Genomic DNA, 17,480 nt, shown 5'->3' on the forward strand with positions numbered 1-17,480 from the left:
ATAATTGTTAACACAAACCGAAACAATAGCTTGGTGAAACGCGAGGTGAAGTGAAGCGAGAGAGAGAGAGAGTAGGGCTGCTTTCCAGAACCCTAAAAAGTGTCGTGTGAGCAGCAGATTGAGGAAAATATTTATATGATTTTAATGAGAATCAAGATAAGTGTTGCAAGGCAGGAAAGCTAGAGCTGTGGAGGGGACACAATAAAATAATAGGCACCCGGTTAGCGTGAGCAGGGCTTAAATCGGGTAGAAACAGTACAAAAACCCGAACCATTCCTACTGCATTGGTTTGCGGTCGTCCGGGGGACTTTTGGGACGACACGAAACGAAACGAACGCGGATCGAAATCAAATAGTAAAATAAATAGCCAGGAAAACAATGCGCCAATTAGACAAACAGTGGATGCAAGTACCCCCATCGGGTGCAGGAAATAATAAATTTTATCTTATCAGACCGTGCGGGTAGTGGGAAGGAGCGCGTTTGAGCTCGGGCTCGGGGATGACAGAGATGTGCGATTTCCAACATAAGGTTAATCGGTTCCAAAATGGACCGAGTGTGGATTTGGAAACTGGGCCCATCATCGCGCACATTAAACATTGATAACAAAACTTTTGCGAAAGGTCCTTCCCCTCTTGCTGTTGCTGCTGCTACTACTGCTGTCTGAAGTCAGTCAGGGAAACAGAAAAGGTTCGTCGTCTACTCGCAATCTTTCAGCGCAAGGGTGAGCAGACAACCTAACGCGCCACGATAAAACGCGTTTTATCTTCTTTATTTGCTCGTTCCGTCTTACTTGTCCAGTTCTCTCTCGCTCGCTCCCTTTCTCTGCCTGCTTCTTCTTCATATTCTTCTTTTTGACCGCTTCATACCCATTCGATTCGATAAGAAATGGAACGGAAGTGAGCTATAGTTTTGCGAATGCAGCGAAGTTGAGTGCAAAAAGTGCATTCGAAGCAGCTGTTGTTTGCTGCCGCTGCAACGTCGGTCGTGGTCGGTCGGTCGTCGTCGTCGTCGAGGTTGCATTTATCTGCTGTTTGCACTTTTCTTACTGTTGGTGGTTTCATTGACGATAAGTTCGATTGTCGGGCGGACGAGCGTCGTCAATGGGGTGTGCTCGCTGATGAACACACGGTCCGTTTGGTGTTTGGAGTGGGCTTGCAGTTTACACTGCGGCTCTGTGTGTTTAGCAGTTTTGTGTTTTGTTTTGTAAAGCGTGATTTCATTGCCATGAATGAAGCTTTTGTAGTTTTGCAGCAGGGAGTTTTACAAAGAGACAGGGAAGAGTAGAGCGTTGTGCGTCCAATCACCTACACCGAAGTGGATGACCCGTTTAATAATATTTGTATTATCTCTCTTTCAGGCTTGTTAGTGAAAACTGCAGAAACGTAGAAGAGTGACCGATTCAATGTGTTGTGAATCAAGAATAAAACCTGTGCAAATGAGTGTAAAAACCTCGAACCGAAATCTCTAATCACAACTGTTTGTGTGTCTGTACTGTGGTGTCGAATCAAGTGCATCAACTGCTTCTTCCGATAAGTGAACGAAAACAGTGGAAATAAGAAAAAAACAGAAAAGTGAAAAGCGTTAATCTGCTTCCCATACGACGGGAAAATCCTCGTGTCCGTGTGCCCGTGAGCGTGTAGTCTCTTTTTTTACCTTACCCACCCACCCGTGTGCGTGTGCGTTGTCGCGGCCGTCCAACACGCCGTTACGACAAACGCGTCAGCCAAAATCCGTCAAGCTGGCCGCCTCAATAGCAATGAATCCCCACTACCATCCGTACTCGGATCTGTCCTCGCCACACTCGCCCAGCCCGGACAATGCCGGCAGCTACCCGCAGCTAACCCCGCACCATAATGGCCACGGTGGGGGTGGTGGCGGCGGTGGTGGTGGCGGTGGCGGTGGCGGTGGTGGCGGCGGTCCAAACTCGATGGTCAGCCAGATGGACGGGCAGCAGGGATTCCATCAGATGAACAGCGGCAACGGCGGTGGACCGGTGAAACACTGCGCCGGATGTGGAGGTAGGTGTGGAAGAGGTGGCTCAGGAGAGGTCGGGAAAAGTGGTGCCCGCTAGCAGTCATTACTAATTGTTTGATCGTTTCACCCCATTTCTCCGTTTCCCCGAACGCAGGCAAAATCACGGAACGCTTCTTTCTGCACGCGCTGGACCGATATTGGCACAACTCCTGCTTGAAATGTTCCTGCTGCGGTGCGATGCTGGCTGATATCGGTTCCAGTTGCTACACGCGCAGCGGCATGATACTCTGCAAAGCCGACTACTCCAGGTTAGTAGCTGTTTAAGTCTAAACTATTGGAATGAGATTGTTGAAGTTTTGGTTCGATACATCAGACATTGTTCCAAGCTAAGCCTCTTTTCCTTTGACTGTTTGGTAATTCAATACCAATAATAATTCAATAATTCAGTGTTTGAGGGTTAGGCTTTCTCTCTTTTCTATTGCAATCGTCTTAAAACACCATAAAAAAAATCTCTGCATAACACCACACATAAAAACATGTCTGCACGCGTGTCATACAAATCAAGGCCTTCGAGGGGTTCTTTCGAAAACGTTGCGTGGTGGCGATTGAAAACTTCCAAATTCGAATCCTCACAAGTGCACGCGTCTTGTGGTTTAAAAATTCTGTTCCCCACTCGCCCATTGTCCAACCACAACCGTGTGTGCGTTTGTGTGGTTGGTACACGGAGGGTTTTTGTCTACCGTAAAAAAGGTGTTTTCTTTCCCATTTTTGTGAAGGTGGAAACATGATACCCACACGGTGCGAGCCAAGAGTTCGAAGAAGGATTTCTTTTACGTCTTTGCAGCTCCGATTTATGTTCCTGTACGAAAGCTGAGCTTCGCTCGGTTTGATATGTATTTCTGCTTTTCCTGCTCCCCTCCTTGTGGTTTCGCTTGGCATTTGCATTGAACACTTGTTTATGTGTCTCAGCATAAATATATAATTAAAGCTAAGTGCTACAGACAAAGCAACACACTGATGCGTACAAACGGCCTTCCAAATGCAGTATAAAACACATTCTTCGGGTCGTGGTGCCTTCGTCTTCATTTCAGGAAGGAACACTTTTTATGAGCAATTTCACAAACGAGAATAAGTGCCGTCTTTCCAGTTCCAGCATCGCAGGGGAAGGGGGCAACATCATCATCCCCCCGGACACGATACAAGCCTCGCTTGCACATTCTGACTGCTAGCCGGGCGAGCGAGAGAGATCTGCCATGGCTTGTTCTTGGTGCAGCCCACCCCGTTTTGTTAGTTTATTACTGCATCAAGCTAATTGCGGAATTGTGCCAAAACCAGTCCGCCAGTTCGACCGGGGGGAAATGGAGTTTTATTTCGGTTCCCTTCTCTTCTTCCCCCTTATTTTTGGTGGTCGCGTGCGGCTGAAAGATAGACAATGATTTGATTACGGCATCTCTCTCTGTGTGTGAGTGTACAATACAATAAGAATAACTATTGCTGCTGCTGCTGCAACGTTTCAATTCCATCCGACACGTGACGCTTTTAGGAATTGTTTGAGCAACTCGTGCGTCAATATTGTGCAGGGGGAAAAAGGGAAGGAAAGAAATACAACCACCCATCCCGATCGTAGGCCAAGAAGATTGATTCTTGTACGTCTTAAAAACGGGTTGCTTGAACCTTTCTGCTGCTGCTCTCTCTCACTGCTACTGCTGTATGCAGTGCTGGTCGTACGTGTTTGCGTGCTTTCGCACTAATCCCGATCCGCTTTCGGGTTGCCTTTTCGTTTTCTAATTTGCTAAAGCCAAAGCTCACATCACTCTGGGGGGGGACACACACGCAACGCAATGGTGGGGAAGAGCCGCATGGGTGGTGGGCTATATTGCAAAAGGAAACCCCACGCGCGGTCCACCCCGCTGCATGAAGCGTCGTGCCCTTCATGAGCACTGGATCGTTTCTCAATCTTCCGCAGCGCATGAGAAACAGCCCTGGCTCTGCCGTTGCTCTGAGTAATTGAATCATAATACTGCTAATTTAATTAAGAAAATGTCAATTAGAAACTCACTCACTTTGGGTGTAGCGGCCGGGTCCCCGGGTGCCTACAGGGGTGCCCCATCCCTCTCGCTCTCTCTCTCTCTCGTGCACTGGTGGTGATGGTAATGGTAATGGAAGCGAAGGGGAACCGCCACCCACATGCATCCACAGCAGCGGCAGCAGCAGCATTGGCAGCAACAGCAACATGAGCATATAGATGAAACGAGTTTGCTGTGGCACTGCCGCTGGCGACCTAGCCTTAAGCCCGCCAGCAGCGGTACGCTTCGTCCTAGTCGGCGGGTGGACGCAGCCGGAAGAGTGAGTTGAAAAGTTTTGGCTAAATTAACTTCCAACATTTTCGGCAAGGCTTTCGGGATGGGTATTAAGGGATTTTGGGAACGATGTGAAATGGGCAATATTAATTATATAAAAGCTTATTGCTTTGGTGCGGTCTGCAGCATTCCAAGATATTGCATTTGGATGTTTCTTTTGTGCAAACACGTATCAGCGTAGGAATAAAGCCCATCTTTGGAAAGATTTTCAGTTCCAAATGATTGTTTCCAATCAACAATTTGGCTGTCGTATTTGTTCCATAAACTTTTCAATGCATTCAAGCTTACCAGTACGTCTTGGTACGTTCTTAGGATCGTCACCGTTGAACCACGAGTCGTCGGTGAGTTCGTATGAGGTGCGTGTAGCTAGTTTTCCACATACAAAACACAGACCGAAGCGGCATGTGAACGAAACTAGCACGTTATTGCGTGCGTGCAGGAACTCCCCTTTCACACACAAACACACACACACGTTGACTCACATTCTATGTGTATGCCTCGGATGTGTACGTTCTCCCCCAGGGGTTGAAGTGTCAATCGTTGTGCGAGGCGGGCGCTTTCAGGGCTTCGCTCCTCGGGGCTCCCCAACTGCCGCATCCTGCACCATTTACGCTCGTTTGAGCCCATCGTCAGCTCGATTAGCACCCTTTTCCTCTCCTCCCCCCCCCCCCCTCGCAGCACTGTCCGTGCTCCTGCTCCCATTTGGGTGGGTGTTGGAGGTTGACCGCCCTTTCTTCGGGAGGCGCTTTACTACCGTTGAACTTGCGGAAACGGATGGCGAAATGATTCATACTAGACCTTCTCGCCAACGCCGTGTGTGTGTGTGTGTAGGTGAGTGCGAGCTGAACCTTCGTTTTAGGTTAGGTTTTTTGTTGTTGTTTGGTATTATTGCCTAAACATCGCGACTACACGTTCAATCAAGCAGCTACATAAAGGGTTTTGGTGGATAATGCTGTTCGCGATCTTATCTTTTTTTGGAGAAATTAGTGGAACGTTCTTTTGAATTTAAATTGCAAGTTTTGTTTAAGTGTTAAATGAAGAATTTTTATAAAGAACCAAAGGAACATCAAGCCCTCATTTCGCGTCATCTTGGTTCGAACTGTCGTCTTGGTTCAATTAATTAAATTAGTAATATTTTCATGTTTCATCTGCAAACGATCAAAGATCATTAATGCATTATGTTTGAAGAAGCTCTAACATTCTTTTGAATCAAATTTAATTGCAACGACTCTTGCTTGGTCGAATACAACAGCAGCAAAGCGGCAAAATTAGACCAAAAATTTCCGATTTTCTCATCTTACGTTCTCCCCTGCTCGCACCCTAACCTACCTTCCCAACCCCAAAGCACACACACAGTGAAGGTTAATGATGTTCGCAACGACACTGTCACTAATGATGTCAAAAAGGATACTCGCGTGACAAAAAAGGCTCTCATACACACACACCAGGGGCACATGCTCGATGGAGGGACCGGAAGGAACGAACAAAAAAAAAAAAACATCAAGACTTGTGCCTAATTTGAATCCTGTCCTCGAGTGCCACCGCCGCCACCGAAGTTCTCAAATCAAGATGTTTATTGTGCCCTTCCCCGTTTTACACCCTTCGTTTTGTTCTTTCGGCCCGCTTTTTTTTCGGTGCAACCGGGCCGGCGGTTCATTAGCGCGCGCGACGGCACCGAGATATTGGAGCTCTTCGTCGCAACAAAAACCCACAAACGGCGCTCATCAAGTCCCCGGGCCCGTCAAGCAAAAATGCAATCCCTAATTGCACATTGCTTTTATTGATTCTTGGCTGTGCCGCTCTCGCTCTTTCTCCCTCTCGCTCTCCCTCTTTCTCTCTCTCACACACACTCAAACGTGCAGAAGACTTTTATTACCGGTGCGCAAATGTTGCAAAAATGCCTGTGTGTGTAAAGCGCGTGTGGAGAGTGGCGCGTTGCATTTCGCCTTTAACCTAAACGCAACAAACACATACAAACACACGATGCTCTCGCATCTACCAATTACGAACATTGGACATGAACAATGTTTCGTAATCAGTAGCGATTAGGTGAGTCGCGATGCACACTGGTGCACAACGAAACCGGGCGCGGGAACAAGAAGGGACGGGCAAATTGCATACCACACTCACGACGCAATGCGAAATCAATATATTTATGCGAACTCCAGGGGCCACGGTGAGGCCGCTTGTGTGTCCTTTCCTTCATTAGCTGAAACTGTGTGTCTCTGGGTGTTGCAATTGCGAGTTTTTGAACATTTGTTGCATCGCTGCATCTTTGCCCCGAAGGGCCAGATAAGGAATACATAGCAGCGAATCAATCCAGCAGCAGTGCAGGCACCTTCGCTAATGATGGCTTAAACTGCTCGCGCTCGTCCTGATTCCTTGGCGTTCCTATGCCATCAATCAATGGTCCTGCAGCAGACACATCTTCAGCAGCAGCACCGTTCGATTGCCATCATATTTCACCTTCCCGTCTTCCAGGGGGGGAAGCTTTTCGATTCGATCGATCCCGAGGTTCCGCGATATGATCGCAATCGGACGACCCTGGGGGCGTCCGCACTGCATACATCGCTGCCCTTGCCCGCTAATGATGCTACAATGTATCGTGCGCGCCAGTCGTCCCCACTTCGCTTCCCACACCCAAATCCTCAAAGGGTTTTCGGAAGGCGAGAGACCTTTTATTTCCACTCGTTTGTTTTCTTCTTTCCAGTTTCGGCCACCCTTCTCTTCTAGTATGGTCTGTGTGTGTGTGTGTGTGTGTGTGTGTGTGTGTGTGTGTGTGTGTGTGTGTGTGTGTGTGTGTGTGTGTGTGTGTGTGTTGATGTCGTTCTCTCTACGTCGACGGCGTTTCGTTCGCACGCGGACGAAAAGGAACACACGAAACACGTCGAAGCGTATTGCGCAAATTAAAACAGCTCTAATCAGTGCACGCTTAATGAACGGGACTGTCTTGGGCTGACGCTCTCGCGTCTTGACCCTTTCGCCCGGTTACGGGTGCAGGGTGTGTGAGTGTGTGTGTGTGGGTGCACGTTGTGAACAAGTTGTGAAAATGCAGCCTCGACTTTGGGGGATTGGGACCGGTTTTCTGGCGGCGGTTGGCTCGATGCAGTTGCGAGCAGCCGGCTGGCCAGAGCCAGAGGACCGTGAGAGATAAACGATGACGTGTAAAGGGCACCGGGAGAGGTTCAGCAAACAAACTGGAAAACCCGCCGGCGGTTCTTAAGGTTCCGCGCTGCAGCCGCGAAGGTTGTACGCGGACGGTGAACGGCGTAAAAGGGCGATATCCGTTCGAAATGTTGCTTAATTTGACAAATGAAACGGGGATTGGAAATGTAGTTCACATTGTACTAATTAACAGAGCTGTTCTTTTTTTTTCTTTCTGGAAAGCAGTGAGAGCAGCAAGATCCAACAAAATTAATGACTTTTTGATCATATCGCTTGGCGTTTGTACGCTGGTTCTAATAAAATGAGAGGACCTGGAAATTGATACACACAGCACAGCCTCTATGTCTTTGCAATCTAATTGAACTGGCCTAATGCCGCCAACTTTGAGTTGCATAAAATTGTCCAAACGCCACGGAAATGGGCTTCCCTTTTGCCCGGCCGTTAATCGCGTAGCATAATCTATCCCGTTTCGCCTTTGCTAATTATCCCTCATTAGCCATGTTCGGTTGAAACCAATCGCTATCTATCCTTGTGCCGCGCGTTCGGCACAACAGCGCGATAAAATCGGGGCACAATGTTACCCGCGATAAGCGATCGAGCTCGACGGTGGATCGAATCCACTCCCTGTTAGCCCCTGTCCTGTAATCGTACGCCGCTGTAGTGTGATAAAGAACCTCCACTGCGTGCAGAAGGGGTAGAGGACGCCCTTTTTCCCCTTTTGCCCCGTTGCATCGAGCGAAGAGTGACTGCTGCTGCTGCTGCAGCCACTCACACACAAACGAAACGGTTTGTGAACTTCGCCGTCACCGTAATGAGCATCGAGTTCTCTTTCCGCCGCTCATCCGTCATGCTGCTGTCTGGCTCCGGCACTTCTTCCCAACATTACACAGTCGTTCCGCGGGCTTTGGAGTGCCTGTGTGTGTGTTTTGTGCTGTTTTTTATGCTTCTCCTTTGCCTCATCCTGCGTGCTCCTCCGAGCGGCCACGCTTTATGGGCCCGAATCCGAAACGTGCTCAAATTAGCAAATATACCCCCAATTTGAGCCACCGGCGGCTGCAAATTGAAACATTGTAGCCACAAATTGTGGGTTTGCGTCTCAATTCAGCCCTCGGCGAGCAGGAGAGGACACCGTCCCTGTGTCGGGGCCTGTTTGGAGCCATCGATTTGACTGTTGCAGCGGATGACTTCCCGCGTGGGATGATGCTATGCATCAGAGAGAACGAGAGCTCGAGGGAGCGCAGAACAGGGAAAGATGAGTGTATAATTACGGATGTTTGTGGTTACATTAATTAAATTACTTACCTCAACCTGGGGCCCCAGCTGCATCGTGCCATTGCCACCGGGCGGGCATCGATGCTGTAACAAATCGTTTCTATTGGGTTCACGACGCTCGATATCGATGGTGTGGCACGATCACGTCGATGATGATGATGATGATGATGATGACCATGAAGGGTGCTCACGTACGATATTGATGGGCCCCAGAAGGGCCTGTCGATGCAGTAAAGCAAATAAATCGATGCTTTTTTTTACTGCAGAGGAAGAATTGCGCGCCGGCGGCGGGTTGCAGAGCAATGGCAGTGCGCATAATTGGTCAGACACACTCTGTACCTTTGTTTTTAAATCACATCTTCTTCGTGAGGGATTAGAGAGATATCGCACTGCATGTGCATTGGAGAGGATGTTTATTGCATTGCCACTTTTTAGCGTTTGTGTTGTGAGGCTGTGCTACAGTTTAATGACTGCACAGCAAACAGGAAATCTTGCAGAAAGTGTAATCTTATCCGTTCGCTTCTAACCTCTAATGCACTCCAAGTGTGCCGGGACGCGCACTAATTGCTTCACAAACGGGATTAAACGGTCCAAGATGTTGTATCCTTTTGCGGTGCTCTAGGGCTCGCCGATAAGAACTCCTTCCTTGGAGCCTTGTAGAAGGGTCCTTTCTTTCTTACAGCAACAGTGAAGGAAAAGGGAAGAGCAAGAACAAACACATGCGAAGCATAATGAATGTTCTTGTTAGCTGGCACACCTAGGCTCGCCTCGGGCTTTCGTAGGTAAAAAGAGAAACGTTTCATAACAAGCAAGAGACAAGGGGGAGCGAAAGCAAATCCGAATGGAAAAAAAGTATAATCATCAGCCGGATGTGCGCACCAGGAAGAGAAAAAATGCTCGTCTTTTATTGTTATTATTTATTACATTTGCTGCGGGAAAGAGTTTCTGCGTGTCTGTGTTGATGTGCGAATTGCTCAAACGCTGCTGGCGAAACTGTTCTCAATCCTTCTTTTCTCACAATCGAAGAGTTTTCACTAATGAAAGCAATCACAAGTCGTCTGTTTTGTTCGCGATAAATGAAATCTGAAGGAGAAGAAGGAAGCTTTGTTTTATTCTTGCCTCTTTTCCCATCGATCATCAGTGTTGATGTTTTTATACTTCCATTAATCAGTGATTGCAGTTTGCATGTGTGATAATAAATTTTTTTTTATTTATAATCATAGTGTTTTGTTGTTTTAAGACACATTCGATAATATTGAACGTTAAGATTGATTTGGAATTTGCTATTTGCAGCAATAAAATAATTTGCAAAACAAATGCAACCGATTTCAATTAGCGATCGAAGCCACAGAAACAAGATTAAATTTCTAAACATGAAAGAATGGCGCCAACACAAAAGCCCTCCACCTGCGATGAAACATATGAAAATGGGAAATATGTTTAAAAAAAAGACCATCGGGGTGCATTCGTTATCAGCTAGAATATTCAATTATTTCGTCAACGCGATATTTCTAACAGCACATCGGTCTGCTGGGCTGGCGCTTGTTTTTGTCGCTAAAAACAAATACTACACCACACAGACACACATGCTGGGAAGTGTTTCCTTTTTTTATTGCTCCACCACCCACACACATGTGGGGGGAAGAAGGATAAGAGATCCAATCTGGTTTACCCCAATTGTTTGGCTAGTCATAATCAATCACTGACCCACCGCTCGCCCTGAATTGGTTCTATGTTCGGCTGTACTATTCGCTGCCGTGTCCGTCTGCTTTATCGGGGCGTTTTCCCCTCTCCCTGTTGTGGTGCGTAGTAGCACGTAGCGCCCTGGATTGCCTAAAATTTGCTCTAGAAATTGGCTCATGAAGCGGCCCTGAGTGCGAGGCGGCGCATAACACAAATTGTTCTAGTTGTATATAGTTGTGCCACGCGGCTTCGCGTTATCGTTGTTGCGGATTTTCGCGCGTCCCTGTTGTTGTTTTTTTTTGTTCACTCGCCTTTTCCGTTAGTTTCCATCGTCGCGTTTTTTGTGTGTGTGTGCTGTGCTGTCCAACATGTTCAAGCCCTGCCGATGGCGCGGATCCGCTTGTTATCCGAAACGATGGCGTTCGCGGCAAGCTTTTTCGGGCCAAACACTCAACACACTGTGTGCCCCTGCTGCACTGCGGGCGCAGGGCAGAGTGCAGCGCCGAAATGAAGTCAGAGAAATTCAATCAATCTTTTGTTTTAATCCGCATCCTTTTCGGAGCCCGCTGGTGTGGCGCCTTGCAACCCACCTCCCAACGGGAGGGAGAAAAAAGTCCCAATCGACACCCCCCGAATGATAAGAGCTTAGAGGAGGAAGTGTGTGAGGCAACAACAGCACTACACACACACGTTGGGCACGCTACGCCATCGATTGGAAGGTTTGTTGGCCACTGTTCGGTGTGCCTTTTTTGCTGCTGAAAGCGTTCAATACGATCATTTGTACGCGCGGAACCGCTCTGTCTCTGTGTGTGTGTGTGTGTGTTCTGTCCCTCCGCATGACTATTCCAATTAGTGTGCAACAGCAAAAGGACCTCTAAACATTCTCGGCTTGTTACGGGCTTAGATGAAGCAGGCGCGGGAAGGGACAGCACCACCCCAATTTCCCTTGTGCCTTTTTGTCATTCTCTCGGGTGACACTCACGGGGGAAGGCCCAACATCGAGCCTGAGCTGAATGACTGACACTAACGCGCAACGTGGCTAAGGGCACTTGAGTTCGCGAGCCGTTCCTGCATCTGGGGGCCTCGGAAAACGGGCCAACAAACACGCACACACGCTCACTCGACACGCATTTCCGTAGAACCGGGAGAGGAGGCAGCTGTTTTGTTTTTATATCGATGGGCTGGCAGTTTTGGCTGCCTTGCCCGGGGCGCCCGCAGTGGGTCGAATGCAATTTATGAATTTTTTAATTTGATTCCTCTCGACAACGAACTCTCCTGCACTCGACGTGAGGCGGAGGCGTTTTTCGATGGTGCAGGTTAGAAAAAGGGTTGGGTGCAGTGTTGCTGTGTTTGCTACAAAATTAGTTTAAAGCATTTTGTGAGCCTTTCGGACTTTCGGTGTACTGGTAGAGCGTTAGATGCAACCGTTGGGGAGTGGTGTACGATGAATTAAAACAATCTGTTAAGCTACTTTTTAATGAAATCTACAAAGACACGCCACGTGGCCAGGGCGAACAGAGCGATGGGCTTCACAGCACAGAGGGTTTTTAATAATGAAAATAATGCTGAGCCACTCCCTGCTGCTGATTCTACATATTGGCTTCTATTCTCTCGGACTTTCGCTAGAAAATGAATGATTCAGCTGGCAAACAACATGCCGGCTAAAAAAGTGTACCTCCTCTTCCCTACGATCGCTCATCAGAATGCAGAGCCACAACTCATCAAAACATAACTCTAGCAGCTAAATAAAAAACTTCAAACCTGCGCCCGAATATCCCGCCGCCGTGGAAGCGGCGTCGTACGACGAGTGGTTAGTTATTTGATTTTGGCTTAATTGGAAAACAACTAGCCCTTTCTCTACGGCTGTCCCGGCTGTTCTCTAGCTTTGTGTGTGGTTTTGTTGATCAAAACTATGTCATATTGGATCCATTGATCGAGTCCGTTGAAATGCACATTCCCTGAGATATGGAACATGCTGCGAGTGTGCTCCGTTGTTTAGAACGAATCGATACGGGTTGCATAAATTTGGTGCTTTTATTTTCCCAACAGAAGATAATAATATAATGTTGAAGTGAGTTTCGCAACAACAACCAAAAAAAAAAAAAACAGACCCATTTCACCCCAAAAAATGTAATAAAGTTTCGTAAAGCAATCAAGATATCGCCTTACTTACTTCCCCGGCTTCACAAAAATGGAACCAATCAATCGATCAATTGAGCCCGTGCCCCCGTCGCCAGCATTGCCTCATCCTTCCGGGTTTTTGCGCACTTAATTGACATGCTCATGCGTTGCATTTCAATTACTCGTTCGTTACGGGGTGGGCGACGGAAAAGAAAAAGAGGGAAAGAGAGCACACAGTAACAACAGCCAACCATGCAATAAAAAAAAACAGGACACTCGTTGCAGGACACGTCCTTGACAAGGGATATCACCCTCACACCCTTTCTAATCAGTCCGAGGGCACTCCCGGGATCGAACAAATTTAATTATTCACTCCCAGGAGAATGGAAACGATCGTCATCACTGGGAGTGTAATGGAGGGGGGAAAAACGTTCAAAAAAGCAGGAAAAGGTGGTTAAAATTTAATTTCCTTAAAAAAACTATACACTCCTGTGCGCCATTTTCGCTTCCCCCTTGGATGTGCAATTTTTTATTGTTTTTTTTCTTTTTTTGTTGGCTTGCTCTTTCTCTCTGTCTCTGAAGCGTTGGTGCTGGAATCGAGTCAATTTCTTTGCCCCAACTCGTCCTCGCTCGTCATCGGGTTATGAAGAGGTGGAAGATGTAGCTGGCTGGTTCTGGTGGCCTTCCGACCCTTTCCAGAGACCGCGGGGCGGGGAGACACCACGTACACATCCACGTACACGTCAGCTTGCAGATGAGAAGTAGGCGGCGGTGACCCACCATTCTCCTTACCTTTGCCCCTTGAGCCGCCCGGACCGGAGGACCAGGAAGAGAGGGAAAATTTCGATGGCGTGGTGAATTTTGACGTCTCGCCGGTTCGGGCTCTAATTGACGAGGGTTGACGGGGGTACTATCGGTAGCTGTCACTTACGAATCGGTTTTTCGTTCTTTCTTTCCCTCCGTTTCTATCGCTCGCTCGCTCTTTCCCTCGTCTTCGTTATGCCTGTTATTCCTAGACGAGGGATAATTCCTTAATTTCGAACCGCCTCGCTGCTCCGCCTCTCTGCGTCCGTTGTTGTCCGAGTCGTGTGGGTTCGTGTGTGTGTGTGTGTGCAGCATCGGAAATGTTACGTTGTGCTACAGCACACGGAGACGAAGACGACGAATGTGGTGGACGAAATGTAATTGGTTTTCTCTCATCCCTTTTCTCCCCAAACGGATTCCTTGTCCCGTGGTGGTGTAACCGGAGCTGCCCTGTGGCTCTCGTTCTCCTCGTGGTTTGTCCGGCTCTCGCATGTGTGTGTGTGTGTGTGTGTGTGTGTGCATTGGTGTGGTCCGATGCGGTGTCCGGTGCAGGGTTCAATCCCACCGGGAACTCTAATTTCGATGCTTCCCCAGCTTCCAGCTGTTTCCTCTCGAAGGCGCGTATTTTACCACCAACAAGGAACCGAATACCGCTTGTGTGTGTGTTGTGTGTATGTTTGTGTTCGAGAGCGTTTAAAAGAGGAATTAAAAACTTGTTCTTGATGGGTACTTTTTGCTCTCCGGTCGCCGGTGGTGGCCGCAGAGGTAAGGAAGTGAATGTGAAGCTCTTTTTCCACCTCCATATGTGTTTCGGTTTGATGTAACTGTCGGTCGGGAAAGGTTAAAATACACACACAACCCGAATGTGAGAGAAAGGAAACTGTATCAACAAACAGAAAGTGTAGCACGTCGTGGGTTCGTTGGGCCAGCGAATGTCCTCAAAATAAATCAACATTTTTGCAGTGTGTTTCGGTTGTTGGTGCCACTTTTCCGGTTCACGGCAATGGTCACAGGAGTGCCAATGGGTGCTAGCTGTTTCTATTACACGCTTTGTGTGATCTACGTAATTGGAGCCGGGGTGAAAGCTATTTGCTGCTGCCTTTGGAGAGCCATAAGGCGTGAAAGACTGCATTTGGAAGCTGCTTGACGTATTATCGATTTAAGAAATTCTTCCTTCTTTTCCATTGGTTTGGTATGAGTTATCGAAAAAGAAACGCTCAAGAACACGTGCATCTTACGACCCAATTAAAAGGAACATTGGTGTTTGTGCGCTCTCTCACTCTATCTCTGTCTCCTTCTCAGCGTCTTGAACTTTATCCAGGCACAACCGCAAAGCAGCGGCGAGACGCGTCCATCCCGCGCGCACTGTTACGAAAGGCGTTGTGAAAGAAAATAGGCGGAAAATTAAGCAACAATTCATTTCCCCTGCGATTCCAAAACGGCAAAGCGCGCCCGCCTTTTCGCCAACGCGCGTGAAACTTGACCAACTTTTAGAAAGAGCGAAGGAGCAGAGGGAGCCAAAGAAGACGGCATCGGCATGATCCACTCTAATTGCACAGTTGCACATTCCGATTTGTTTGCGAGTTCGGCTCCAAAGTTGTCCGTGGACTTGTTAGTTCTTGGCCATCTTTTTGTGTGTGTGTGTCTGACCCTGCGTATCACTTTTTGTTGTGCACACCACGCAAGAATGCAAAACAATTCCTCGAATAACGATCGCAACCACGCATCCAGCGCGCACCAACCGACACTCTAATGGTGGTGCGTTGGTGGTGGTACGTGTATGTATATCGCTTACCTACCTTTCCCTCCTGGCAGCTGTGTGAGGAGGAGAGAGAGAGAGAGAGAGGCGCCTGCCGAAGGACGATTCCTGTTTCCGGGGCACGCAAATTGTGTTGCTGAATGATTGGTTCGTTAGCGACTAATGAGGAAAGCAGGAAGGATTCGCCCATACCTTTCATGCGCTGTGGGCCACTTTAAAAATAGAAGAGGCAAGATGGTAGAGAGCTTAGTTACTGAAGGAGGTTATTTTGTATGCGTTGTTTCGAATATCTTCGATGGGAATATAAAATAACTTTAATAGTGGTGTTTGTTAGACTGGGTTTAATTCAGAACTGAGCGTCAGTAAACAACGCTGCGTGAAACGTTTGCTGCTAAGAAGCTTACATTGAACTCACTGAAGGAAAGCAAAGTTCTGGGCTTGGGTAAGAAGATATAGAATATGAATGTGGTGGGTAGTACTCCTCTATTTAATTGAAATCCTGCCCGTACTGAAATGCTCGTAATTAAACTTCGAACGAAATGCGCCTAAATGTATGCAATTGGCAAAGCTTCATACTGAAATCGTTCCATCGTTCTGTGAAGCAGTAATTCCATTCTTTGTCAATCAAGGCAGAACATTCGCAAAGCAACAATAATGCAACAAAAACGACCCATCTTTCAAGTCTAATCTAGCAGAAAATGTGTTTACAAACACAAAAACAATACACGCCCGTGTGGTGTTAAATTAATTTAACTCTGTTTACCTTTCTTACGCTTCCGTAGTTCGTCCTTACACCCCCACCCTGCCTCATATTTTGGCTAGCACATAGAGCATCAGGAAGCAAAAACCTTCCTCCGTACCCTCCAACACGTTTTCCCATTTTTTAAACTGCACCACACACACAAGCTCTTTCGCAGCAGGACTGTGAAATGGATGTGAGTGCCCCACGGCACTCATCGCAATCCAATCAACACACCGGCAGCCCAACAGGTGAATCCTGTTGCTAGAGTCTGTTCGGGCTGTTTCTCTCCTACGCGCTCACACTGCTGCTGCAGCCGCCTCCTGCTCTCTCCTTGAGCGATAATTCGATCAAAGACGCATGAAGCAAAGACGGGAGACGCAAGCTCTGCTGTGGTGTCGGCTCCACCATCAATTCAATCCCGCAAAATCCCTTCAGCAAATGAACCTAAATTCAATCAGCAAAATTAGCTCAACATGGAATCATCATCGTACAATCAGACAGGGAGGGAGGTGGAAAATGGCAGCCGGCGGGTGTAGCGGTTTTCTCCAGCCACTGATCATCATTACAGTTAGTCATTTCCCCCGTCCGAGGAGGTTTCGGTGTCTCGTGTCGACGAAGAAGACACGAGACACAAGGTTCGAGGTTTGAAGGCGAGAGAAAAAAGCACCGGGAAAATGGAACCCAAAGGAGGGAGCCCGCAACAACGTCCCGGCTGGAAGTTGGTGGAAAAACCACGCTGGAAGAAAATTGCTCCCAAGCCTTCCACCGTACACGAGCCGGGGCCAGAAAACAAAGACGTCTTCTGATACGTTAGTACCATGCTGTGCCGCCAATCTTGGTGCTTGGTTTTGAGTGTCTTGCCACCACGGCCCTAACCCCCGCCCTTGAGTCAGAGACTGTTGCTTGCATCTCTGCTGTGTGTCCCGCCACTGTTGCTGGCAACGGCCACACTGTTGCAATCATTTTCCATTTCTATAATCTCTAATGAATTTTCACCAGCCCAAAGTCGCACCCTCTCTTCCCTCTCTGAGTAAGTGTGTGTGGCGAGTGGCTGTGCAAATCGTTCGCTTCCTTCTCTGGTGCTGCTGCTGCTGTTGCTCGTTCGGAGCTCCCAAGTCATATGCAGACACACAAAGTGTGCCAGTTGCCCGGGACGACCGCTAGCAACCATTTCAATTCTCTTCGATCATTCCAATTTATATTGTCCGTGCCGTTCGCTTTGCGCGCGTCAAAGGATAACCTATGTAAAGCTGGGGAAAGCTGGGGGACGTCGGGGTGCCCTCCATTTCTCAGCCCCACCCCTCTCAATGATCTATTTTGAGTGAATTTGCTAACAGACGGAGCCTATAAGGATGGACGGAGCCAGCGCGCCCAGTGTGGGAGGCTCTCGCACACTACTCAACGACCCGACCCGGGCAACTATATCGAGACGGCTCTCGGTGCTTGCTCGGTGTAAGTTTGTACTGTCGCTTTCACTGATGCAGTGTCCTGTCGAGGGGCGTCGCTTCCTGTTTCCTATCCTTCCTCGCCGCTGTGTGTGTGTAACTGGCAGCACTACCGAAACAACCGATAAAATTAATTTAAGTGATGATAAATGGGT

General features: G+C 48.0%; 1 protein-coding gene across 4 annotated transcripts in view; it reads left to right on the top strand.

Annotated features, from left to right (window-relative positions):
* The window catches only part of LOC121595897 (LIM domain transcription factor LMO4), a 166,735-nt gene that overhangs the window by 138,867 nt on the left and 10,388 nt on the right, over positions 1-17,480 (top strand). For all 4 annotated transcript variants that reach the window (XM_041920283.1, XM_041920282.1, XM_041920285.1 and 1 more), the window contains 2 exons: positions 1,358-2,018; positions 2,129-2,282. In XM_041920283.1, the coding sequence (XP_041776217.1) occupies positions 1,757-2,018; positions 2,129-2,282 (416 nt within the window). In that variant the 5' untranslated portion in view covers positions 1,358-1,756. The remainder of the gene's footprint in view (positions 1-1,357; positions 2,019-2,128; positions 2,283-17,480) is intronic.

This window comes from Anopheles merus, chromosome 3R (assembly GCF_017562075.2).
Source record: "Anopheles merus strain MAF chromosome 3R, AmerM5.1, whole genome shotgun sequence".
Classification (NCBI taxonomy): Eukaryota; Metazoa; Arthropoda; class Insecta; order Diptera; family Culicidae; genus Anopheles; species Anopheles merus.